This window comes from Tribolium madens, unplaced genomic scaffold, assembly GCF_015345945.1.
Source record: "Tribolium madens isolate multiple individuals breed KSU strain unplaced genomic scaffold, Tmad_KSU_1.1 Scaffold_7;HRSCAF=85;Tcas5.2_LG10, whole genome shotgun sequence".
NCBI lineage: Eukaryota > Metazoa > Arthropoda > Insecta > Coleoptera > Tenebrionidae > Tribolium > Tribolium madens.
The window spans coordinates 6,296,110-6,323,215 of NW_025401050.1; the positions used below are offsets into that span (position 1 = coordinate 6,296,110).

The 27,106-nt window shown below is 28.9% G+C and overlaps 1 protein-coding gene across 8 annotated transcripts in view; it reads right to left on the reverse strand.

Moving 5' to 3' along the window:
• Nucleotides 1-27,106, reverse strand: part of LOC123010234 (protein sickie) — a 146,572-nt gene that overhangs the window by 10,605 nt on the left and 108,861 nt on the right. For all 8 annotated transcript variants that reach the window (XM_044406946.1, XM_044406945.1, XM_044406944.1 and 5 more), the window contains 4 exons: nt 25,266-25,497; nt 25,073-25,216; nt 24,335-24,537; nt 22,146-22,297 (listed from right to left, as the gene is read on the reverse strand). In XM_044406946.1, coding sequence (XP_044262881.1) covers nt 22,146-22,297; nt 24,335-24,537; nt 25,073-25,216; nt 25,266-25,497 — 731 coding nt within the window. The remainder of the gene's footprint in view (nt 1-22,145; nt 22,298-24,334; nt 24,538-25,072; nt 25,217-25,265; nt 25,498-27,106) is intronic.

The following is a 27,106-nucleotide window of genomic DNA, read 5'->3' on the forward strand; positions in this document are numbered from 1 at the left end:
AAAGTGTAATCATGTTATTTTTGGTAGAAAACATAAATAAACTAGTCGTTGAAAAAATTAAGTATGTAATAAAATATAACGAGCTCTTTTAACACTGCTATTTTGTTAAATTTAGATTAGTTACGCTTAGTAAAATTGTATAGCCTGGGTTGGGCCACCAAAGTTGTTTTAATAGAATTAGAAGTGATTGATTGTGAGAGCTACTTTTTCCAATCAATTAAAATTAATTGAAAAAATCATTTAGATGTAATTTGATTCGAAACATTTTTAACACCTCTGAAAGTGAACGAAACGAAATTTTAAGGCGGCTTCACGCATAATAACCCACTTAATTCATGTAGAATTATCCATTCTTTTTTCAATTTTTTAACACTTCATTAGCAGATTGCGACACTCAATTCGAAATTTGTCGAACATTTTAGGTCGTCCTACGCGATGATTTTTAATCAAACGATTTAATTCAAACAGTTGTCAGAGAAATCATAAATTAAATTTGAATAAGCGACTTTGTGAAGATTTGATAGGTGTTGGTCACACAAAGAAGTTGTTAATTTAGAGAAACATCTCGTTTTATGGTCGAATGAAATGCGGTTTAGTGCTTTATTGAAATCACTATAGGTACAGGTTGGCCCAAATAAACATTCTTAGTCAAGCTGTTAAAAAAATAAAATCGTATTTTTAATAAAAGTAATTGTATTTTATAAATACAATAAATATAAAAACTACAGTGCGATCAAAAAATCTTTCTATCAAGTAGGCGTCCTAGTTGAGGACGTATGTTGCATGGCAGTTCATATGTTGTCTAGATATCAAAAAATCATTTTATTAAAATTAAAACATTGAGCCAATTAAATTGAATTAATCTATGAAACGTCTCAAAACAAACTAAAATGAGATCTTGTTGGTGTTTATTCATAAAAATCGTTCACCACGGTGTTCTGTCATAATTTACATAAAAAATATTTTGACATTTCTCATTTGTCATTGCGACATTTTATCTTCCACAGACATACGTTTTAAATTTCTACGCTTGCTTGATAGACAGTCTTTTTGATCGCACTGTATAAATACTATAGTTTTTGGCTAAATTTATCATTTTAACAATTTTGTAATTTCTTTTTATTTGCGACGTTTGGGTATTTTTTTTCAGACTGAAATATTAACGTGCATAACTTATTCTTATTAAATAGAAATACAAAATTTCACAAAAAATATCTACAAAAATCTCCAAATTTTTAAAATCACTTATTAATCAATTATCTATATGAGACTCTTACTCGTATAAGAAAATTACAAAAATTTAAATTAAAAAAATTAAACTTAAAAAAAAATAGAAACATCAAATTTTTATAAATAAAATATTACAGTAAGTAGATATGTACATCAATAATTATTATTGAAGCCATATACAAAAATTCAGTATAATGTTCATTCTTGTATAAAAATTAATTAAATTGAAATAAATCCCAAAGATTAACTCATAAAAATCTATAGAAATTGGTTAAAATACAAGAAATTGTCAATATACCTCAAAAATCTTGGGAAAATCCAAGTTTCAGAAATTCACCCAAAATTTTAGACACGTCTATAAAAGTCTCCAAAAATCTTCAATTTTTTATAATCATTAATCAGTTTTTATTATGTGGTATTTTCTTCTGTTTCGTGTTTTTCTATATTTTTATAATAAGATATGGTTACTGTTACTGTAATTTCGGAGATTCTCATAAAATTAAAGTGCTTTAAACTTCAGAAAAAAATAACAAACATTAGAAAGAAGCAAATACAAAATGTGAAAAAGTTGCAAAAAAAATACTCCTAAAAAAACTGAAAAATATATAAAATAAAATTTATTTAAGTAAGTGTAAATGAAGATAAAATGAAGTAAAAAATAAAAAAATAAAAAGAAATTGAAGAAAATAAATGAAATCCCACAGATCCTAAGAAATCCATAGAAATTCTATAAAAACACAAAAAGTAGGAAGGGGACGCAGCACGAAACAATTGGTAAAAATCGATCGGCGGCAAAGACCAAAAATTATACGGTTGAATTCATGGGGATAAAATTATTTAGAATCATATATACCTTATCAAACAGTAAAATGTGATAAAATAAAAATAATAATGAGTGCCAAACTAAAAAAAAAAAATGCACCCTAGACTCGAACCCGCGACAACTATCATCTATTTCGCGTGTTTCCGGCAGGCAAACGTTAGGTTTGCTACTCGGATTTCCAACACTAAATTATTGTCGTAAGGATGTTTTCCAGATAAGTGGGATTAGGAAAGTCGTGTGATGTTCACACCAAATTCTTAATCTAGTAAATATTTGATGTGACAGAGATTCAATTTAATATCTGTTGCAAAAAAAACTCAACAAATAATTCATTTAGAGTCTAAAGAAATTGTTAGAAATATTACAAAAAAATACCATTAATCTTTAAAATGTCGATAAAAATCCTTGAATTTTTAAAATCTATTAACCAATAATTTTTGTAAATAGTATTGTCTCCTCTTTGCTTTACGATTACTATTTATGTACCAACACACTTCCTAAAAAACAGATTTTTTTAAATTATTTGGCGTTCTCAAGCCACTGGCGTCCCTCTTCTATTTGTTCAAAAAAAAAGACCAAAAACCATTAAGATACTTTTTATCAGCATACTTCAAACAACACAAAAATGCCAAAAAAAATACCACTAATTTTAGCAAAAATATTCGGCGCCCCCCAAGCCACGTGTCCCTTCTCTTCTATTGACGTTTATTTATGTTATTAGAAATTTGCAAACTGCAGACCCGAATAATTTTGCGAAAATTTCAAATCTTTAGGGTAAAACAATTTTAGTAAATTATTTTAATAATTTCGTAAAATACTTTAGTAGAATACCTATTCGAAAATTTGTTCAAATTTCTAAACATTTGATTGGGGGCATAATTATAGAATGCGATTGTGCATAATTCACGTTCATCACACTTAATCGGTGTTTATTTAGCTCAGTGTTTTAAAGCCGATAAACCGCCTTCAACAATTTATGACTCCTACTTATTAATTGTTATAAATAGCCGTAAACTTTCCAACTCGTATAAAAAAATCAAATATACACCTAACTCGCAACCATCCTATTGTTTTTTCTTCATATTAATAAAACTTTACGAGTGTCTTTTATCTCAACAATTGTTTCTCCGCTCAAGTTAAAATTACAACCGTGACGGCGTGGTACAAACACCTCCCGTTAGATACGCAGATGTTCTTTTATCTCTTAAAAAGACATCGCTACACCTGACCACCTAAATTACTTCTCATTGAAATGAGTTTAATTAAGGTAAGTGCACATGAACACATATTTGGGAGATAAAGCGAGCAGATGGTGGGTAAGTGTGACTTGGAATTTTTTTTCAATTTTTACTTTGAAAAAAATCGGATTCTGGGAAGATGGTTATCGGTTCATATGACCATCATCTTCCACGGTTATGGTTCTTTTGCACCAGCTGCCAAGGCACGTTCTTGGCAAAAAATATAGTGTGTTGCAATAAAATTTTATATGGTAGTTTGTTTGGCATTGTTCATATAATATAGATTTCGTGGAACTCAGATTGTTTGGTTTTTTCGCACGCCGGGTATATAATTGAGTCACTAGATCTTTGTAATTATCGGCGATTAATTGTGTTGTCAGTAGAAACGATCCGATAATTTCAAAAATTCATAATTACTTTCTGCTCTGATAGCTTTCTATAGGACATTCAAGTGAATGAAGATCATTATTTGAGAATTAATTAGATAGGAAATTACGCACTGCTTATCACTTGTTTGTCAAAAGTTCATCAAATTAGGTTATACGCCACGTAGCTGGAGCAAACCCGAAGGGTGTGGCTAAGTTTGAAGCAAAACACTAAAAAAAATCCGAAAATTTCTTGAAAAAAAAAACAAATTCAAATCCATAATCAAAATCATTGAAAAGCATTTCCATTTTTAAAAATCGCTAAAAGTTCAAAAATAAACAGAAAATTTTATGAAACTCTTACATATCCATAAAAATATTTTATTTTGTTTATAAGTCAATGACGTAGGACAATTTAAACAATAACATTTTTGTTTTCCGTCTGTTTTAAAGTTCAAATTTTTAGTTATCGGTAAAACAAAATTAAAGATTTGACACTGATAACAATTTCCGAACAGGCAAACACAATTTTGTATTCTTTTTACAAAATTGTGATAGTCCATGTAATTCCCCCAGAAATTTCTAGAAATCCATAAAAATACACACTAATCCTTAATTATTCATTATTTCATTATTTAAACTTTGTGTGTTAAATAATAAATAAATAAAGAGAAAAAAAATAAAAGAAAAAGAGAAAATAAAACAAAAACCCAGAATTCTGTTAATTCTTCTTTAAAGGCGTAATAAATCAACACAATTATTGTAAATCGCCAACAATTTTTAGCAAATTCCCAAAAAATTCAATAATCCTTTTTTTATGTTTTTAAATTGATCAGTTGTTAGTTGATCCTTATGCAACACAAAATAATAGTATATTATATTATTAGGAGTAAAAGTGATAGCTGAGACACATACACTCACTTTTACTCCAAATTAAATATAGTATTCAGATCGAGAGTAAACAGCAACTCTATAATCAGCACGTAAATAAACAAATAATAATAGTCAGGATGCTTTGCAAGTGGTGAAATCATAAAAATGTTTATAAACAAACATCACGCGTCAGTATTAAAATTTGTGTTGAGATTTTTGGAAAGCGTTTATTAATTTAACTAGTGCAGTTAGAAAAATGTCGAATGCTGATGATCTACAATGTGTCTCAGAAATTGCTGAAGCAGAAAAGAGCCAAGAAAGAAACAACGTTGGTAAATGTCATAGTAAAAGTAAAAACGCTTAGGCGCAAAAATAGAATTTTTACTCCATGGGTGAAAGATAAAACTTTTAATTGTGACATTTAGTCATAAAAATGGCCGCTTTTGTGACGTTTGCAGATAAACCTTATTACATATTCAAGAAAATTCCTAGCTACCTGTCCTAATTTTTCATAATGAATAAATAGATTACAAATTGTTCTATAAACATTGTGTGAAAAACGATTTCAAAAAACTTTTAGAACTTTAAAACCTTTTTTTTTGTGAAACGAAATTAATTTGGGGTATACAATAATGAAAGCAAACTTTTTAAATAGAAACAAAATTGTATGTTGTTTATGGATATTTAAAAATTTTTGGAGGCTTTCTCAAAGTGTATCACAGATTCTAATAATTCTCTGGAATTCTCAAGAATGTCTTGGAAATTTCAAGCATTTTTTGAAATTATTTAAGATTTCAACACTAGAGTGTGAAATAAACTGGATATTTTTTACAAATATAAAATAATTAGTATTTTCTGTAATATTGTTATGGAATTCAAAAAAAGTGTTTTAGAAACCTTAAAAGTTCGCGAAAGTTCAGAAAGTTATTTTGAATTTTGTTTCACTTTTTCTGAAATATGTACTTCAAATAAAGAAAACTTATATTGAAAAATGTAATCGTTTAGGGAATCTACTCGGATTGTTGGGGTATTTTTTGAGAATGGCGAATCAAATGCAAGGAAAAAGTTTAATTTATGTTTGAGAAACTTTAAAAATTCGGAAAAGTTCAGAAAGTTATTTTGAATTTTGTTTCACTTTTTCTGAAATATGTATTTCAAATAAAGAAAACTTATACTGAAAAATGTAATCGTTTATGGAATCTACACGGATTTTTGGGGTATTTTTTAAGAATGACGAATCAAAGGAAGGAAATAGTTTAATTTATGTTTTGCCTCACCCTCTTCGTGTACAAACCACCCTACTGAATGAACCTTAAATCCCTATGAACTGTTGCGTGTCGGTCATAATAAACATGTTTTATGTGTAATTAATAGCTTCCAACTTGCATGCATCATCTTCGAACAACAAAGCATTCCTGCATGTCATTAAATGACACAAAATGCACCCCTTGTACTCTACAGGGGCGTGTTCTGTTTACTGAAACAGGTGTGGCATTTTATTTTTAAACCTAGAGTACTGTATCCAGCTAATTACATTATAATACTGGAAACAGCCCAAGATAGGCGACATGTTTGACTTTTTTTTTTTGTAAGTAAATGAGACTTTTTCCGGTTCGTGGTGAGAAGCACAAAGAGAATCGTTGGTATGCTTGTTTCGTTGTGTTTTTTGCGCGAGGAGAAGCATTTAAATTGGATATCAAGGTATTTTAATTCAGATCTAGGTACAAATAGTGAGACAGGTCACATTTGGTCAATGTTTTTTCCTTGTACGGAAGACCTGTGGAATGAAGAAATATCGGTCGGTCATTCTGGGTAAAGTTAAGTTGTTTCCGGTCGGACTGGATCAAGAAAAGTCGATTTAAGTCTCTAGTAATAAAAAATCGTTTTTCTGTACCAGGAACCCGGATAAACTTTAAACTTTCGATTGATACACTTTTAACACTCAATCAATTTGTTTATTTATTTGTTTATTTTTATCTTCAATGTCGATGTGTTACTTCATCGTTTCGAAGTTGAATGTCAATAGTGATTTAACCTTTGCAAATTGTGCGAATTTTATTGGATTTTAATCCGGGCAATTATTTTGATTAGTAAAAAGATGCCTGTTGTGTTTTTATAGAGCTAGTCGAGAGGACATGTTAATATGTCTCACTTAAGATGATGCATGATGCCAACTTAAACATTAATTGGGTTAAATTTAAATTGTTATCAGGGGTCAACGAGCCTTCTGGGCGTTATTTATGACACTGGAATCAAAGAAGAGGCGATTTTCAAAAATTTTAGCATAAAAAAATAAAAAAATATTTGTTTAAAGCATCGACATAAAAGAACATGACATTTTAAGACATTTTTTTACAAGTTACAATACAAACTTGTGTTTTTTAAATGAAACACCATATGTTTCTTAGTGTTTTTGGATGTAGATTTTTATGACAATGTTTTTACGCTAAACTTTTATTGGTGGATTTTGCTTAGTTTTAAAAATAAAACGGTTTTCTTGACAAAAACATCAACTTTTAAAAAATGTATTACACAAAAACTAAGACATCTAGAAATATTTTTTTTACTACCGCAAAGAAGAAGGTACAAGCTATAAGGTTGTAACATTTTTTAGTGTGTTGCATTTGCAAAAATAAAAAAAATTAAGGCGTTTGTTAAAAGTTCAATAATTAAAAAAAAAAAAATGGAACACCCTATTTATTATTTTTGCATTTAAGAGATTATTAAATTGTCTTTCTAAAATTATTTACTTTTAGGTGTTTATAATTAATAACTAAAAAGATATTTAACGTTAAACGTTAAAAAAATCTCAAGAAAAATAGCACCAAAGCACCAAGAGAATAATAGCAATTCTCTCCAGTAGTGTATATACTATTTTTTGCACGACTTGGGTTAAAAAAAAAGAAACTGACTGACTCGGGAAATAAACAGCTCGGCTATAAAAAATTTCTTCTCTACCTTGTGAGATAATATTATGTATCTACTATTAATTAGAAAAATTCAAATTGTCTTCGTATTTGCCTTCATAAATTCATCGGCATACAAATTGACACTAAACAAAATTTATGTCGACTTGCAGTTGCAATCGTGTTGTACGGTATTGGGAAAAGGTATTTGAAGGAATGTGGGATGGATGTGATTAATTGTAAGGTATTGATGTGGTTTGGCGTTTCCGGTTGGGTTTAAATACTTTGAACTTCACTCACAAACTTACGAAACAAGTAATTGATTAGGCAAAATTTTATATAAAAAACACAAAATACAAAAATTAAATTTTTAAAAGGCAGGGGGTAGAAATCTGTCATAATTTTATGGAAAATAAAATTTTTGAAATGAATTGGCTTAACTTACTTCAGAAGTAACCATTTTATATCCCTATAGTTTACCAAAAGTATTTTGATTATTTAAAATAAATAAAATTATGTAATACTAAATTTAATTACCTTTTCCTTTTTTATGCACATATATTTTTTTTAAACATCAAATTACTTACTTATTCTTTAAATTTATTTTAATAAAAAGAAAAAGAAAGATTTGGAAGAAAGAAAAGTTTTCAAAATTAAGAATTTTTGTGTGTACAGATTTCATTTAGAATGTTCATGGACATTTAAAAGATTCCTGGTACCACTTTGAAAATTTCTGTTTTGTATTAAATATTTTGGAATATACTTATCTGTAACTTTTTACTAATTTCCAAAAAATATTTAGTTTTCTTGCTTATTTTTTTACAACAGGTGCTAAAATGTACACCTATCTAATTTATTACATAGTTTCCAGATAAAAAAAATAAAATAGTTTAAGGATTATTAATAATTTTCGTAGAGATATAAAGTTTTTAGAAATACATTGAAGACTTTTTGCATTTTTCCAATTTTTTTTTAGGAATATACTAATTTCGTTGCCCATTTGTAATTACCTTTAAGATTTAATTTAATTTTATACTTTTAAAGAACAATCAATAGTACACAATTTTTGTTTTAATTTTTTTACGTGTTATTGTTTTATCTTATCATCCTTAATGATCTCTAAAATACTCAATTTCATTCGAGGGTTTTTTTTGAGTTGCATACAAAACTTTTTTCCCAACAAAAACACTCAAAAGATTCAATTCCAGTTTATTTTAAAAGTAAAATCGGTATTTCATTTATTCTATTTCTACCAGATTATTAGTCAAAAATCGGGGAACAAAGCTTCACTTTATTCCCTGTGTAGAGGAAAATATTGTTTGTGTACTTATTATTTACATTTTGTTGTATAATGAGGATAAATAAAACTCATGTTATTTTGTTTTTCTATCATTGACTTCTTTCTGAATCACCCTGTAATAACACGCATCGTATTACGTACTAGGTAATTAGACTTTTCTCATTCTGACAGACACAGACCGACTTTCTGATCCTATTATTACCGTAAATTACAATCTAAGCTTTCACTCAAACTGCATTTGTACGGCTTCACGTAGGCCAAAGTCTCAATTATCCTTGCGTGTATAAGTTTCTACGTCCATTTGGAAAAAATCCATTCCTCAATAGGCCATACGTAAGAGTCCATTATAGGCTTTACGGCCATCATCAGTCATAAAATCGGCGATAAATTTATCTTTCTCCCCTTAATTTTGCAAATTTACAAAAATGTCATTGATACAAATGTCGGTCATGGAGTAACATTACCATTCAGAGAGACGATATTTTACACAAGTGACACTAATCTGGTTTCAAAGTGCTAGATTTGTTCACTTTTAGTCACTTAATTAAATATTTATTGCGGATGATAAAACTTAAGAACGCAGTTTCTGTTAAAGGTCATGGTTTTTTAATTTGATAATTTGCCTGCGTTCAAAATTCGATGACATCAGCGAGATTACTTGTGTGGGTATTTTTAACTTTTAAATGCATAAAACTGATTGTTTCAGTGTTGCCAGGTGTGGTGAAATTTCACCAGATCTAGTGATTTTCATGATAGTCTGGTGATTTGGTAAAAATTCTAAAGTCTGGGGATTTTTTTTAAAATGAATTTAGTGTTTTTCGAGCATTTTCCACGTTTTCAACCAGAGACTTGATTATTTCGTCAAGTTTTTTTGAAAGAAGTCGAAAAACCACCAAATTGGTTAAATTCAAAAATTTAAAAATTCGACCAAAAACGACGTTATTTTTGTCCTTTTCAACAGTTTAAGCACGTTTTTGAGATGAAAACAACGAAAATTCTCAAAATTTCGTTAAAGCAGGCAAAAAAATTACAAACAGAAATCGAAATCGATATTATTTTTAGCTTGTTTCGCCCGACTTACTTCGTTTTTGAATCAGAGGATCATTTAATTTGCAAAATTTTGTCCAAACACGCTTACAAATCACAAAAACAATTGATATTGATGTTATTTTGTTTGTTTCACTCGATTTAACTGCTTTTTGAGCAAGATAAGTCAAACATTTTTTTAACCACGTTTTTGTACTACAATCTCAGGTTTTTTGCGAGATTTAGCTGAAACGAAATGAAAAATCAACAAATTATTACTATTCTGGACAGTTTAAGTTGTAAACAAGCCAAAAAATTCAGAATTAGACCGAAAATAATATAATTTTTTCCATTTTCAAGCAGATTTTTAAGCTGAAAACTCTGTTTTTTCGCGAGAGTTTGCCATAGCATGTCAAAAATCAGTAAATTGTTATAGAAAAAGATTATATGATATTTTTACCTAAGTCTTAAGCTTTAACTTGATTATTTCGTAAAATTTTCTCGAAGAAAAAATAATCGAAAACCACCAAATTAGTTAAAAAGAGTTCTATATGTTTTTTTTATAAGATATTACTGAACACAGTCGAAAATGACAACTTACTTTAGTTTTTTCGAAAGCTTTTCAAACTAGAAACACAATTATTTTGCTAAATTTATAAAAAAACAAGCTACAAATTTTATATAATAGTTTTTTTTGTCTTTTTTAAGTGTTTAAAGATGTTTTTGAGAGATAAAAACACAAAAAGTTCGAAATATTGCATTGAAATATGATAAAAAATTACAAAATGAAATCGAAATTGATATTATTTTTTAGCTGGTCTCAGCCCGACTTACTTCGTTTATGAACCAGAAGTTCATTTATTTTGCAAAATCTTGTTCAAACATGCCTAAATATCACAAACAGGATTGATATTAATGTTATTTTCTTTGTTTCACTCGATAACTAGTTTTGAGCAAAAAGAAGCAGAGAAACCACAAAATTTGGCCCAAAATGCTTTTAAGCACGTTGTTTTGTACTAAAATCTCAGGTTTTTCGCTAGATTTCGCTAAAACGAAGTAAATAATCAAGAAATTAAGTCTCAAATTACATTATTTTGCATTTCTCGAGCGTTTTAGCACGTTTTTCACTTAGAAACGCAATTATTTCGCAAAATTTTGTTGAAATTTTTGAAGAGTTTAAGCAGATTTTTAAGCTGATTTTCGCAAGATTTTGCCATCCAAATCGTGGACTGGTAAAAATTTGGCAAATTTTTCAACTCGGATCGGGTGAATTTTATGTTTTTGATCTGGCAACACTTATTGTGTTTGATAAGGAGATATTGCAAAAATAATTACTCTTAAGTGCAAGTGTTTCGATCATTTGCGGCTGTTTCCTTTCATGTAATAACACAAAATATCGATTGTTTTATTTTGGTAATTACTAACATGGAGCTCCAAAGTGGGACACGACCGATACCGACTCCTCCTGGTCGCCAATTCATACCACGGAATGGTCGGTTTTCCTAACGGCGAAGTCAAACATCCGATTCGTGGGTCTTCTGGCACACTTGCCAAAGATGGGGGCCGCGGAGGGGCCCTTGGAGGCCCCACTCGTGGTCTTCGGATCGTTGCAAAGCCATCATACACCGTCGAACACGGCATTATTGACACAAAACACACATTTCACCATCAAACTAAAAACCTTAATTTAGTCAAAGAAAATTCAAGAAATAATGCAGTTTTGGTCCATTAGCAGCCCGCCTACGCACACTTGGAGGGCTTTTAACTCCTTACTCAAGTGCGAACATCCTGTAGGTATTATTTTTAGAATTTTCATTTCGAAATTGACCCGACCTGCCCTCTCAAAGTCGTAAAAAAACCCAATCCGTTCTGAACTTTGCTTGATTCAGTTTAATAATGTAATGGAGTATAGAGGGTGTTTGCTCATTTTTCAAACGCTTTTATTCAATTAACTTGATGGATTCTAAGGTGTGGTCGGTTAGAACAATCGATTCATAATTGAAAAGATTTCCCTTGACGATTTTGAGGATATTGGAGCGGTAAAAGTTGATCGAATACAAAAGATACGGTTGTTAGGAAAAAAATGGATTTGGAGTGTGTGAAAGAGTATTGTGCTACTCAAGACAAGTAAACTAAGTGTCCCAATAAATATTCTAGTGGCCACAACTAGCCACACCGAATATTTCAATATACTTATCAAAAAAAATAATTGTAAAAACAGTAAAAAGCAATAATTTTAAATTTTACATTTTAAATTAAATTTAAATTTAAATTAATTTTTAAGTTAAGTTGGTAACATTGATAAATGTCACACAGGAGACATAATATACTATTTTTTATAAGATAGGAAATAGGAAATCAAGAGGGCTATTCATAATAGTTTCAGAATTATTAGCTGACATACAAAGTACCTACTAAAAATCGCTGAAAATTTTGATAAAAATCGAAAACATCGATAAATTCAAAATTGATCCAAATGTGCTCTTGGAAGATTAAAGGACTCGGAAAAGTGCATAAAACACGAATTTATTTTCTTATTCACAATCACTAATAATGTAATATGCCGATTACTAACCTTTTAAAAGTTTAAAGGTTTTCTTAACTAAATAATAGTATATTTTGTCATAAGGAGTAAAAGTGGTAGTTTCGTGAGGCAAATAATTTAGCTGAGCCACATAAACTCACTTTTATTCCAAATAACATATACTATTTTATCTGCAAAAGTATTCAAACCAAGAGTAAAGAGCTACACTATAATTAGCAAGTAAAAAAACAAAATAATCAGGACTCTTTGCAAATAATAAAATCATAACAACGCTTATAAACAAACATCACGCGTCAGTATCGGAATTTGTGTTGAGATTTTCATTTAATTAATAATTTAACTAGTGCAGTTAGTAGTGCAAAATGTTGAATAATGATAATCTATAATGTATGTCTCCAAAAATTGCTGAAGCAACAAAAAAGACAAGATTGAAACAACATTAGTGTCAATAATGTAATAATAAAAGTTAAAACGCTTAGTCGCCAAAATAGAATGAAACATTTACTTGTGACATTTAGTCATATAAGTGGTCACTTTTGTGACATTTGTGAATAAAAATATTTTTTGGTTTTAAGTTTATGTATGAAGATAAAAGTATATTAAATCCTCTGCCGAAATGTTATAAAAAAAAGTAACTAAGTTTCAAAAAATAGTAAAATAAACTGATCAGAGTATTATACTCGTAAAACTTTTTGTAAAAATTTTTGAATTCTTGTCTTGAAACTTAAAACACTAGCATTTTCTTTAGTCAATAAAGAAGTTTTTTTAGTGTTGCAATGAAAAGTTTACATTTCTCTGTTTTAAAACAAAAAAATTATCAAAATTTTGTATAATCGAAATTCCATAGTTATTGAAATAATGTTTTTATTCGTATTTTACTTTCTTTGCTACATTTATAACGTCCCTCAGTACATTACTCTTCCACTTCTCAAGCAGTTATCCAAGTTGTTCCAATCTGAATTTCCAGAAAGCCATAACACAATGCAAAAATCTCCTTTTTGCAGAAATTTAACACACCCAAGCGTCTTGTCTTCTTAATGCAACTCTTATGTGATAAAATAATTCACATTTTTCTTTTTTTTCTCTCTTGTGACATCAAAGCACCGCAAGTTCAAGCCTCAGGCTTCAATAAGAAGCATTTTAAACTTTAATTCGACTTAACCGTTGCAAATATTTCTCAAAGAAAAATGAGAAATTGCGTAACGTAACTAATACCGTCATCATTTCGCTAAATTGAACGCCAACAGTCTTAATTGTATTTTAATTGGCTTGAATGAGTCTCCTCTTTGCAATCATAATTTGTTCAGAAGTGAGTAAAATAAGACTTCCTGTAGCTTGTAAAAAACAAGTAGGTTAGTTAAGATAATATTTGAGGTTTTGCAATATTGAAAAATTCAATTTACTTGACACTGATGGTGGGCAATTAGGTGTTTCTCGGATGCCAATCATTCTTTAATTTGCAATTCACTTGATGAAATATTTTTTTGGTTTTAGCATATCAAAAGGCAAGACGATTCAATAAGAGATATTTCTGACAAACATTTACATAACACAAGAGCCACTTTTGGATTGAAAGTGTTTTAGTTTATTTACATGAATTTTGAGATGGCAGTCCTTCAAAATCATAGAAAATTAATTTTGGCAAAACTGCATTATTCCACTTTTCGCGCCAAATCATTCACTCACTTATCAACCACAAACAACGACAATGAATTACAAACACGTGAATAGTCGTCTCGGTTTCCGAGTTTCCGTACCCAACAACCGACATAAACAGACTGAATGACTACGACGAAAACGATGACTTTCCGACTACTAATCCCGCCCCAAGCCTGTAACACTCCAACTTTTCTGCTACTCTACTACCTAAATAAAATATTAGAGCCGTTGTACTAATATTTGATAGAAAAATAAACATGCTTGGGGGGAAAAATTGATGGAAAAGGGAGATTAAATTAAGTGTTTCCGCCGTAACGGAAAAGTTTGAGATGTTTATGCTATTGTGTCATGGTCATCATCCTGTTTTTATTTGATTAATAATGAAATATTTAATCAGTGTGAATTGTGTCTTGCGATTGTTTTAAAATAATGTTAATAAGAGATTTATTATTTATAATAATACTGAGAAAATCCACTCTTTGAAAAAAATCATACAATCAGGGACTTGATTTAGACACATAACTAAATAATCAAGAATTAAAGAAATATTAACACAACAAACACAGGGTTGCGCCAGAACTCGCGCCCCAGAGGTAAATGCCGTATAAGGTAACATACCAGGAACTTGGAAAAAATGTTAAAAAAAATTTATCTATAAAAATTTCGAAGTTATGAGGGTTTAAATTTTGCACTTTGACTCTTTTTATTTCTGTTGGAAAAATAATTTTCCAAGTTTTTTTGCTATAGGTTATTAAAAGAGGAAACAAGAAAGCTGAATCCTAAATTGTAACTCTGTTCAATGTTATTTGTGGCTTTTATTGGCAAAATTTTTGTGCCTTCACCAAATAATTCTAAAAAAAACATACAAAAAACATAGTATCATTAAATAGACATAAAAAAATGTCAAATGTCAAAAAATAAATGTCAATTTTTTTTACAGATAGATTTTTTAAACATTTTTTTCATGTTCCTGATATTTTACCTTACTTGAAAATATCTCTGGGGCGCGAGTTCTGGCGCACCCTGTATAAGCAGTAATATTTGGTAATTAAATTAAAAACATTTCAAACAGCAATTTTATTAAAGTGTGAATTTTGTAATCTTCCGTATATTTACTTACATTTTCTATTTATTTTTCTTTTACATTGTGTCTTTCATTATGTTTTCTACCAAAATATTTTTAAGTAATAGTAACTTTTTTTCTTTTTTGGTTTATTTATGTTTTTTTTTTAAATATTATATATTGCAATAAACAACAGTTCCATTACCAATCTTAATTTTTACTAAGCAGGGGCAATAAAATCAACGTAATTTTTGATAGGTGTAACTATGCCTCATTAAAATCTCTAAACAGGAGAGAGTTTTCTTAATATTGTGAAAAATTGCAACCACATGTTCTACAGCAAAAAATAACAGTAATAAAAAAATAAAAATATAAAAGAATATAAAAAACATAAGAAGAAATATAACAATAATATCACACTTTATAAAATAACTCAAGTGGTTTCGGAGGATTTTAATTTTTATCATATAACTTTAGCACCCTGTATATTCGTAACGAAGCTTCAAAGGACTATTGTTTATTTAACAAAATAGTATTATTTTTCGATGAAGAATATGCGGTTGTAATTTTTTGCAATATTAAATAAAACACCCTGTATATTATATGAATAAAATATCAAGTTTGTATTTAAATTTATATACTTATTAAATAAATGTTTCCGTTTCTACTAATACCTCAAAAAAACAAACAATAATTTAAAAAACGTATGAAAGTAAAGAGAGTAAATATTGCAATAATTGGGAAAACTGAAAGGTATAAAATTTGGTAAAATTAGTAATTAAGGTTGGGAAATAAAAAGTAATATTTCGGGTTAGAAGTTGGTAGATACAGCAAATTTCAGAACATGAAAAAAACAGAGAAAATTGAAACAATACTAACTTTACAAAAATAAATTTTTATTCTGTAGAGTAAATTATTGTTTAAATAGATGATAGAACATTTAATTTTAAGATAAAAGTTTCCAAGAAACATGTTTCGAAAAATGCTCTATGTAAGGAAGTTCCATAAAAGAGGTGTGTTTGTTAATGGGTTTTTTTCAATATTTCAAAATAAAAAAAATTACAAAATTTGGTATAGCTGATAACCTTTATACACCCAAACGAATTCCAAGATGAAATGTGGAAATTTTTAATCAGGGGTGTCCTAAACGGTAGAACGAATTTAATTTTTATGCTGTTACAGACGTAACATAAATTTTAAAACTGATTTTACTTTTTTTTGAAAAACTACAAAATTTAGAATTTCGTTTCTGACAGTATCAAGAAACTACAGCCAAAAAGGTTAGAGTATTTTTTACCCTAGCCTCTAATTAAAAATTTCAACATTTTATCTTTGAATTCGTTTAGGTGCATAAAGGTTATCATCTGTACCAAATTTTGTCACTTTATCTAAAATGGTTGCGGAAATATTGGTTAAAAAAGCACCACTTTGAAGGGGTGTAGCTCCCTTGCGTAGCATTTTTAGATACATGTTCATAGGAAACTTTTGTTTAAAATTGAATATTCTATCTCCTGTTTGAATATGTAACAATAAAAACGGAACACGCTGTATATTTTTGTAAACCTCATTTTATGTCAATTTCAGAAAAAGCACAGTTGTACTTATTTATTGAATAAACAATGACCATTTACAATATTAATTTAGAAAATCAGTACCGAAAAAGCAATTGTCCAAAAATTAGATTAGTGGAATTGGTAAAATTGTTTTACTGATATACCATCCATTACGAATAAAAATTACTAAAAAAGACAAAAATTGTTGACCTCGTATTCTACCCTCATCTTGTATATTGAGCATCTGTAAACTTTTAAGTCATAAAAGCATGCTTAAACAACCATAAAAAGCAATTAAATTGTGTACAACACAAAATATTAACATAAACGTAGATAATAATAGTAAAGTGTAGAAGCTTTTCTGTCTTCACTTAATAACAATAAACTGGAATCATTACATATTGCAAAATTCAAATGTTCTAGTAATAAAATCCATGACTTTATAGCTACCGTAATGCAGAAAAACTAAATTACTGAGATACTCAGTCAAGTTGAGGTTTACGAAACACCATGATTATGCATTTTTGCATTAAATTCAATCTAAGTAGCAAAAAACTGGAATTCTTGAGGAGTTATAACATCCGGGCAACTAAAATAACAAAATCGTACAGGTGGTACTGCCATTACAGGCCATAATTCTGCCAAATTTTCTCTTGAATAAACCCGGAACACATTTAAAAACAAATCTGTTTTGTATATTTCCAGACTCGACCCATCTTAAATCAATTATCAGGCACTGAGTGAGTCTTTGAAATGTTAGAACAGTCATTCTACAGCCACCTGCTACTAATAGGGGCACAGAAAAAACCCTCTTGGATTACTATAGAGATACGTGAGAGTACTCTTTATGTAGCACTTGTTGCTCGTTTCCTTCAAACGATGATAAATGATCTTGGTCTAGACTACAAAAGATACTACCCTAACCACGACGCATTTTAATTAGCATTAAAGTACCACGCGGTCAGCCACATTTCAAGCACTAGCAAGCAAATATTTAATTACAATGTCAACACGCAAATACCTATTAGGAGATAATTGCTGCAATTACGGGTCATTTATCTCGAAGAAATGAATTTGAAATATTTTGTCAACACGTGAAGATGTAACGGAATCTTGGGTGGCTTTGACAAGTAGCAGGTATGAATGGATTTCCAGGAAAAATTCTTTTGAATTTTTTCACGTTTTTTTTGCAAGGTTGGTATTAGAGTCAATGACCTGTCAAAAAGAGCATAACCACAATTTTTGTAGTATTTAAAACTAGTTGCTTATTGTGTATGTACTTAGGTGTTTTACTAAATTTGTCGCATTTTTTTTATAACTAAGTACATTTTATGAAATATAAAATAACTTTAATCGTAAATTAATTATATTAATAATAGTAATAAAAGTTAATTGATTTAAGGTGTTTATTAATTTAACTAGTGCAGTTAGTAGTACAAATTGTCGAATGCTGATGATCCACAATAATATACCTCTTCAGAAAATGCTGAAGCATTGAAAAAGGCAAGAAAGAAACAACAAATGTCAATAATGTCACGGTAAAAGTAAAAACGATTAAGAAAAAAAAAACAGAATTTTTACTCCATGCCTCAAACGTAAAACTTACTCATACCATTCAGTAATAAAAGTGGTAACTTTTGTGACTTTTGCGGATAAATTTTTATAAATTATCAGATGTAAAAAGTTGAAAGCGTAAAACTTTTTTATTAGTTTCCATTGACTGGTAAGCTAAAGATGTAAAAATTCATGAAGTAGTAAGTAAAGATTCAAATTATTCATTCAAACGGTAATTTTTAGTATTATCAATTTTTGTTTTTTTTTTATCAATACACAAGGTAAATATAAACAAAAACTTTACTTAAAAATAAAATATACAATACATAACTATACACAATTTGAAATTGAAAATTAAAAAGCTAAAATTTCCGGTTTTGTATAATATTCAAATAATTTTTTCCTACAGATAATTTTAATAATTGTCATTTTACACATTTTTCCAATAAATTATATTTACTTTGATAACTTGCCATGAAATTTATAAATGCCCAGAAATGGTTTACTTAAATACTTGTTTTATATTTCAGGTGAAATATTTCATCTAATAACATTTTCTAAATACGTAGGTAATTCGGAAACGATTTCTACTAATTTTTTGTAATCAAATGTTATCCCTTTTTTGTTTAACTTATTTATGCAAAGCACAAAATTTTATTATTAAACAAAAAATAAAACTGAAAAAAAAAGAAAACAAATAAAGTGAGAGGAGAGTCAAATTTCATGAAAAAATAATAATAAATAATTTAAAAAAACGTTTTCAAAAATAAACGACTAAACAGAACAGATTTTTTTAGAAAAAGTAGAATTTTTGTAAAAATTTCTAATTCGTGGCGGATTTGCTTAAAATTTTTCCTTTTCGTTAATAAATAGAACACCAAATTTATCATTATTGCAATAAAAAGTTTACGTTTGAAATATTTTGTACAGGAATCTTGAGTAGCTTTAACAGGAAGCCGGTATAAATGGATTCCCAAGAAAAAAACTTTATTTTCGCAAGGTTGGTGTTAGAGTCAATAACCTGTCAAGATGAGCCTAACCTCAATTTTGTGGTATTTACAACAAGCAATTTTCTTATTGATTTTAACACATTTGTATGAGTGAAATTACTATAATTTGAAGTACTTAATTATTTGAATAGCTTTCCAATATGTGGAAATTTCTCCAATAATCAATTTTGCGTTCCCAATGTTGTTTTAATGGCCGTCATTAGGTCTAAGTTTATTATTTATGTCTGTGTCGGTTAATTGATCCCCCTGTATACGGAATCTAACGGGAAATGTAGCGGTTTTTCATCCGAATATCCCAATAAACAATAAACCTCCCGCAAAGTGAAACATTTGTCGCAAAAGCAACAAATCTGTCTCATTAGAGATAATCAACGATTTTATCTCGCATCTCTATTATGGATGTAGCAGAAATGCGTAGAGTTACTCCTACCGGATGGGATTAGTACTTGTCGGCTGGTTTCTTCTATTTAAGGAATCAAAGTAGACAATCGCTCTTGAAAATTCCAATCACTGAATAGATTTTTTCGAAAAAACTCGTCTTCTAAGAATAAAGCGCAACTGTGTGTGAGCAGGAGGATGTGAGAGATTTTTTCTTCCTGACATTACAGTGTGCGATAAATGAAGTGGAAAATTATACGAGCCTGGGGCACCTGACGGAAAATGGGGCGTAGGGATTTTGGGGGAAAGTTGTGTTCAATGATATGAGAAAAAATTTATTATTACGACTCTTTGTATCTTAGCAAAACGTTTCGGTGATAAAAAAACGATTTCACACTTCATAAATAATACAGTGAAAGACTGAAAATACAAAAACTTCCCCCTGAGTTCTATTTTTAGATATTTTAAAAATTCCCTACTAAGATTTTTAATTCGAGAATTTCTTTTTTAGAATTTTGCAAGTGTATATATCTTTTAATAAAGTGTTTTTTGCGAGATTTTTACTCTTTTTTAACTGTTTTTAGTTCATTATTCTGAATTCTGATTATTTCCCTCACAAAATTTAAGGCAATCAAATCTTTCAAATTTCTGAGATTCATCCAATCAGATTCAAATTAAGCGATAATTGCTAAATTACTGCGAATCTGATTGGAAGAATCTCAGAAATTTGAAGGATTTGATTGACATATTTTTTTTTCAAAATGGAAATATTGTTTTTGTAAATTTTATTCGGGAAATACCTCTTGTGCACTCGGGATATTACTATTGAAGTTTTTTTACTCTTTTATTTTTATAATTCGAGAATATCTTCTTTACAATTTCTGAGTAGGTATATTTTATAACGTCTAGAGCATCTTTTAACGTATTTTTTTTTATATTTTCTGTTTTCCCCAATCGTAAGTCTTTTCAAACTCGATTTAAAAAAATTTCTAGTCACACTTTTTTAAATACTAGACATTCTTCTTTAAAATTTTTACTTCTATTTTTTTTGTTTTGTTGCAAGTCTAGAGAATTTTTAATCTCCACAACTTTCTTGAACATTCTCTACTGAAATTTTTTATTCAAGAAATTTTCCTTTCCTTAAAAAATTAAATGTTTGCAGCTTGATATATATTTTTTTTTACTGAATTGTTTTTTCTTCTTTACAATTTTCTGGGTATACAGGGTGACCCAGAGGTGCGTGCAAGCTCCATAACTTTTTTTCTATGCAAGAAAAAGAGGTTTTTTTTGAACGATATGTCCAACAATGAGACACATTCTAAAAATCTTTCTAATTATATACAGGTCCCAAAAAATACACAACACAGTTCTGTTTTTTTTTAAATAAAAACCTCCAATTTTTGTTACATTTTTGGATTCGCCACTAAATTGTCGATACATGTCGTATACTTATCTACAATAGTTCTTGACTTATGTCAATTTATGTGTCAAAATAGTGTCGTGCATAGACCCACAAAAAAATTTATAACTTCAGAATAATTCAAGATAAATTTACTAACTTTTTTCAAGTCACTTACTTAAGATTTAACGCATCTTTTGAGATTAAAGCGTACTCGGAGTCGATATTCCATCGCCTACTACGATTTTTTGAAAATGACAAATTACAAATACAACACTCTATATTTTATTGCATTATTTCAACTTCTCTTAAAAATTTAATTGCTTTTTTACTACTTTGTCTCTACATTTGGCTTTTGCACAAGGCAACTTAGTACCTACATTAATTCTCTTTTTTGTTTTTGTTTTGTTTGATTTTTTTTTTAAATAGCAAAAAAGAGAACCTTAAAAACTCAAACTTATTTTAAAAAAGAGATGAAAGACAATATAGAAGATGAAAAAATAAAACTAAAATCCATATCATGAAAATTGTAATTAATTATTTGAAAAACTTTGCTGGTTTGTGTTAGTAAAACAAGTAATAATTTTTCTTAATTTTTTTCCTTGATTTAAAAGTTTGCTGTTGCAGAGATTTGAAGTTAATTAATCACATTTAGGTAGTGTAAAAGATAAAAAAACAACATCAATTTGTCATTGTTGTCAATAGAAGGTCAAATAATGTAATAGATCGACTACATAATAAATCACCGCTGATTAGTAGTTTGAAGTGAAAGCAGTCTAAACAAATTAATTTAACAAATTTGGAAGTTCGAATTAAGAGAACCATGTAATTTTTGAAGAAATTATCTTTCAATAAATTACAACACTGTCAAAATTCGTTTCAAAAAATGCTAATTGTCAGCAAACAAACAAGTGTTTCAAAACTAGCAACCTTTCTTGTTTTATCTGGTCGAATCGTTAGGATAATTACTAAAAACCTCCTCTGTCGGTCCTCTGTTATTATAAACCATTACGAAATCGCTGCAGGACTTCCATCACTTCATGAGCCTCGAGCGAAATTTCCGAACATTAAGTCGCATTACGATCGTTGCATCATTAAAAACCCACACAAAGCCCCTATTTTCATAATCGGATCACAGAAACTTTTACTCAAAGATCGCTTTTGAAATTGTTATGAATGGTGTTTTAATTAAAAGCTTGTAGCGAAAGGATTCAAAGACTTACATTGGTGCTGAGCTGCGATGTCAATGTTTGAACTTTCTCTTGAGCTTCGGTTAGTTCGCGGCGAAGTTTTCGGATTTCGTGGGCTTGCTTCTCTTCGGCGGAGGAGTAGAGGCTGGAGGCGGTGGAGACGAGGCTTATCGAGGAACCATGCACTAAAAAATATCAACAAAATTATTAACTAGGTAATTAAATAATAAAATAATCTAATGAAGAATGTTCATATTTCTCGAGTAAATCAATGAGAAATTCTATCGTATTAAAAAAATGGTGAGTCATTCAAGAATAAATAAATATTTTTGCCACTTACTCTGAAATTATCATCAATTAAACAAATTATTTGAGATTGATATTCTTATAAAATTATAATAAACCCTTATGCGTATGCAACCAAAAAAACACATATTTTCATAAATTATTATATTCAAACAGTAGAATACGATAAAACTACTGTTGTGTATCGTAAAAATATCGACATTTTTTTATTTAGGTATATTTTATGCTAAAAAACACGTAAAAACAGTGAATTCAATATTATACCCTTGAGGGTAGACAACCAACAAAACACAAATATATGTTAGAGTGAGGTAAAAGCTAGAAGTACACACCTGGGCGGAGCAAACATACAATAAGAGGAGAGGTCACAAACCAGTGGTCTCCTTTCTTTAACATTGCGATAATAAAGCGAACCAAAATAAAATTTCAAAAATCCTCTCTGTTTTAAAGTTTTTACCCCACTCTAGAATGGACTAAATAGCAAAAATTTGATATTCTTGAAATAATTCGACTTCTTTTTTAAAAATTTACATCAAAATCTAAGACACTTTTCTTAATGTCAAAACAATTAAAAATCAAAAATTTTAATAAACAATAAAAAATGCAATTATTTTGAAATTTGTTGAAATCCAGACAAAATTTTAAATTGATTTAAGTTTTGTTTACAAGATATCAATAAATATAATTAAACAGATAGAGTTACTAGTAAAGAAAAAATTGTATTTTTTTAAATATTTCAAAATATTGAAACCATATCTCAAAATAATTAGTATCAGATTTTCTACATGTTTAAACAGTAAATACTCTGAAAAACAATGCAAATATTTTAATGAAAAGAAAGATTAAGATTAAATTATTTAAATTTTAAAACTATTAAATAAAAACTTAAATCTTCAAAAAAATATTATAAAGATTTTGAGAATAAACTTAAAACAAAATTTTTAAAATCCAACTTCATTCACTTTTATCTTATTTCAGAGATTTTCACGTTAACACTTTGAGAAAAACGTCTAATAATAATAGTTTGCAATTTTTATTCTAAGGTTTTGCGTTATTTTGAAGCCTTTATTTTATAATTTTTTTTAAATATTCACGGTCAAATTTAGAGAAACGTTTAAATAAACTTTTATTAAGGTATTTTTTTGTTTAAAAAAGATGCAAACTAGAAAAAATAGTGTATGATATTTCGTTTATAAGGCGTTATTTGAAGTTTAAAGCACTACGAGCGCAGTGAGGAGTGTCATAAAAAAGTAAGTGCGACAAAATGCTTCTTATAAAACTCATATCATCATTAGAAAGTTACTCAGAACTCATCGTCATAAGATCTTGATCTTAAAATGTTATATTCAAAACTCAACTTCAAGAATCAATAAATGTTTTAAAAATCTTGATATTAGAATTTTGTCAAAAACAACTGTTATAATTTTCTCAAGATTTCTTATTCAAAACAACTAGAAACAACTCTTTATTCTCTGAAATACAACTTACTTGTACATGTTTTTATTAATTTAAAAAATATAGACTTTTTAAACAAACAGAAGCAAAAGTTAATATTTATTCAGAAAACAAAATATACATCTTGAAAAAATTCGAGACAAAAATATGAACTCAAAACCTGGAGGATTTATTGTTTTTATTTTGTTCTTTTTTATTCGATCAGTTTAATAAGTTCGTCTTAATTTTTCTCAAACACAAAATTTCATTTAAAGTTTTTCCACTCTCACAACATAAAATCCACCAAAATAACCAACTCCCAATCCAGCAATTTGCATGGAAACGACTTAATTCCAACTCAAAACAAACAAAAACTTGCAATTCTATTAAAATTTAACGATCCTGTTTAACAGCTCATTATCTCGCAAAGCCTCATCAAAATTTATTTCAACAACACAGGACCGGCTTCAAATCTCTCTTACCGTCATCATTTTTCGGCATACTGTGTCTAGGAGTCGACGAATGTGTGGGAGACAAAGGAAAAGTCCTTGCGTTTCCTGGTGCAGGACTGGTAGGTTGAGACCAATGACTGAGGGCCCCAATTGGTAAACAATAGTACGGTTCTGTCTCAGGCTCAGTGTTACGATGCAACATCGAGGGGTACAACTTTTCGGATTTGGTAGACCTGCAACAAAACCAAACTCAATCAAAATGCAATTTTCGCAAAAATTCATGAAGCAAATGGTGGTGTGAAATCTTGTCAAAAATTACGGTGAAACACAACGAAAGCGGACGAAACAATGGTGCTCAAGCCACCAAACATCCATAATAATGGCAAATACTGAGCGTCTCAAAAAAGCGTACTAACGGAAACAGAGAAAAGTATTTAAAAATTCTGTCAAAAAAAATTAACAATTATTTTTTCACATTTAAGTGTAAATTGCAAAATTTAAACTCCCACAATTTGGAAATTCATGTAGATAGATTTTTTTAAACATTTTTTCCATGTTCTTGGTATCTCATCTTTTCTCTAGTACGCGACTTTTGGGACACCCTGTACATTAAATTGTTATAAATATTTGGTTTAAAAATAGTTAACTGTTTCTGGATTCCGCTCAATACCTGGGGAAAGTCCGTTCTCTCAGATAGCTGTCCACAAACAAAAATTTATTGCAGTTTTGTTTCGGTGTTGTTTTGTTGGCAACATTGTCACGACTTACCTTATACTATTACTTCTACTAAGTCTAGACGGGGAATCCCTCAGGAGTCTTGTGTGTGTGAGACTGCTTCTATGTCCGGGAAGACTTGTAAGGCTTTCCATGCTGTCGGTCTCAGACAATCGGGGGGCCACTGAGTACGTATTGCTACAAAAAATTGATATGATTTCAAAAAAAAAAATTAAAAAAAAAATACCTGTGTCGAAGCCACGGAGCATAAGGACTGGTATTTTCAATCGCTTGAGTGTCGGATAAAGACCCATCACTAGCCTTGGGTCTCCCTTGTCTTAAAACTAGCCCATAGTCTTGCCCAGCGCCCTTTGGAAGACTTTGTGAACCCATCATCAAGCGTTCGCGCACTGATTGGCTGAGCTGACTTGCTGCGTTTCCGGTGAGAGAGTAGCTTTTGAATTGTGGTGTGTTTGATTCTGGAGAAAAATGTTATCACACTATTAGCAAAGACTCTAAATATAACACGAATTTGTTTTAACATTAATTAATCAGTCATTCTTTCATGAATGAAGGTTTTATTTGTTATCGCTTGGCCTCGATGCAAATTAGTTATTTAAATCTCTACTTTTGTATAAATAATAAAAATGATGGGCAAAAGTTGCATCGTTTTCCTTTTTAATTGAAACATCCTGTATACGTAATTTTTTTTTAAAAATATAAAAAACTCTTGAGAACATTGTTTTAATAGAGTTTTCTCAAAGATTTTAAAATCAAAATCTTGAGGCAAGTATCCAAATATACGTATAAATTAACCAGCATTTTTCAAAATTCAACTACTGTAATCTTTACCTTTTTATTTTTCTATCTTAATTTATCTTTTATCTTTATTTTAAGTTGGTTATATTATTTTTATATTCATCAAAAATAAATTTCATACGATTTTTATAGTATTACTGCAAGACTTTGCCATCTTATTTTAAAATCTTAATCCTATTTCAAAGCTTTTAATGTTAAAAATTGAAATAGAAAGATTAAAATCTTTACTTGTAATGTTACCCACGGTCTGCTTTATAATCTTTATTTCAAGACATTGAAATCTAATTTTAAAATTTTTATCTTATTTTAAGCATTCACCTCAAATCTGTTTATTTCAAAAATCTTTAACTTATTTCATTTGAGAAGCACATAGTAGCCATATTTTTCCAAGATTTTTATCTATTCAAATGTCTGCTTTATAATCTTTATATTATTTCAAAGATTTTATTGTTAAAAATTTGAACAAAAACATCAAGATCACTATAGTGTTTTTATAGGCTCTACTTTATAATCTTTATCTCAAGATCTTGGAATGCGATTTTAGAATCCTTATCTTATTTCAAGCATTCACTTAGAATTTTTTCAAAATTGAACAACAAATCTTTATCTTATCGTTTACCTTTATCTTAAAGATTGCTATATTATTTTATAATCTTTATCTTTTATCTTCAACTAAAATAGTTTTGTTAAAGATTTTTATCGTGTTACTGCAAACTCTACGTTATAGTCTTTAACTCAAGACATCGCCGTCTTAATTTTTATCTTTTTTCAAAGATCTTAACGTTAAAAGTTTGAAAAATATGTACTACTTTAGTCTTTGATTTAAAAATCTTGATCTTATTTCATTTGAGTAGAACATGGTAGCCATATGTTTTTCAAGATTTTTACCTATTCAAATCTCTGCTTTATAATCTTTATCTTATTTCAAATATTCACTTATTTTAAAATTGAACTACTATAATCTTTATCTTTTATTTATCTTATGTTTTACCTTCTTCTTAAAGATTGCTATATTATTTTAAAACCTTTATCATTTATCTACAGCTAAACATTTTTTTTTGTGATTTATATCGTGTTACTGCAAAACTCTACGTTTTAATCTTTAATTCAAGACATTACCATCTAATTTCAAAGTCTTAATCTTATTTCAAAGATTTTACGCGTAATGAATTTGAACAAAAACATCAAGATCTTTATAGTGTTACACAGAGCTCTAATTTATAGTCTTTATCTTAAGACATCAGAATGTAATCTTTATCTTATTTCATG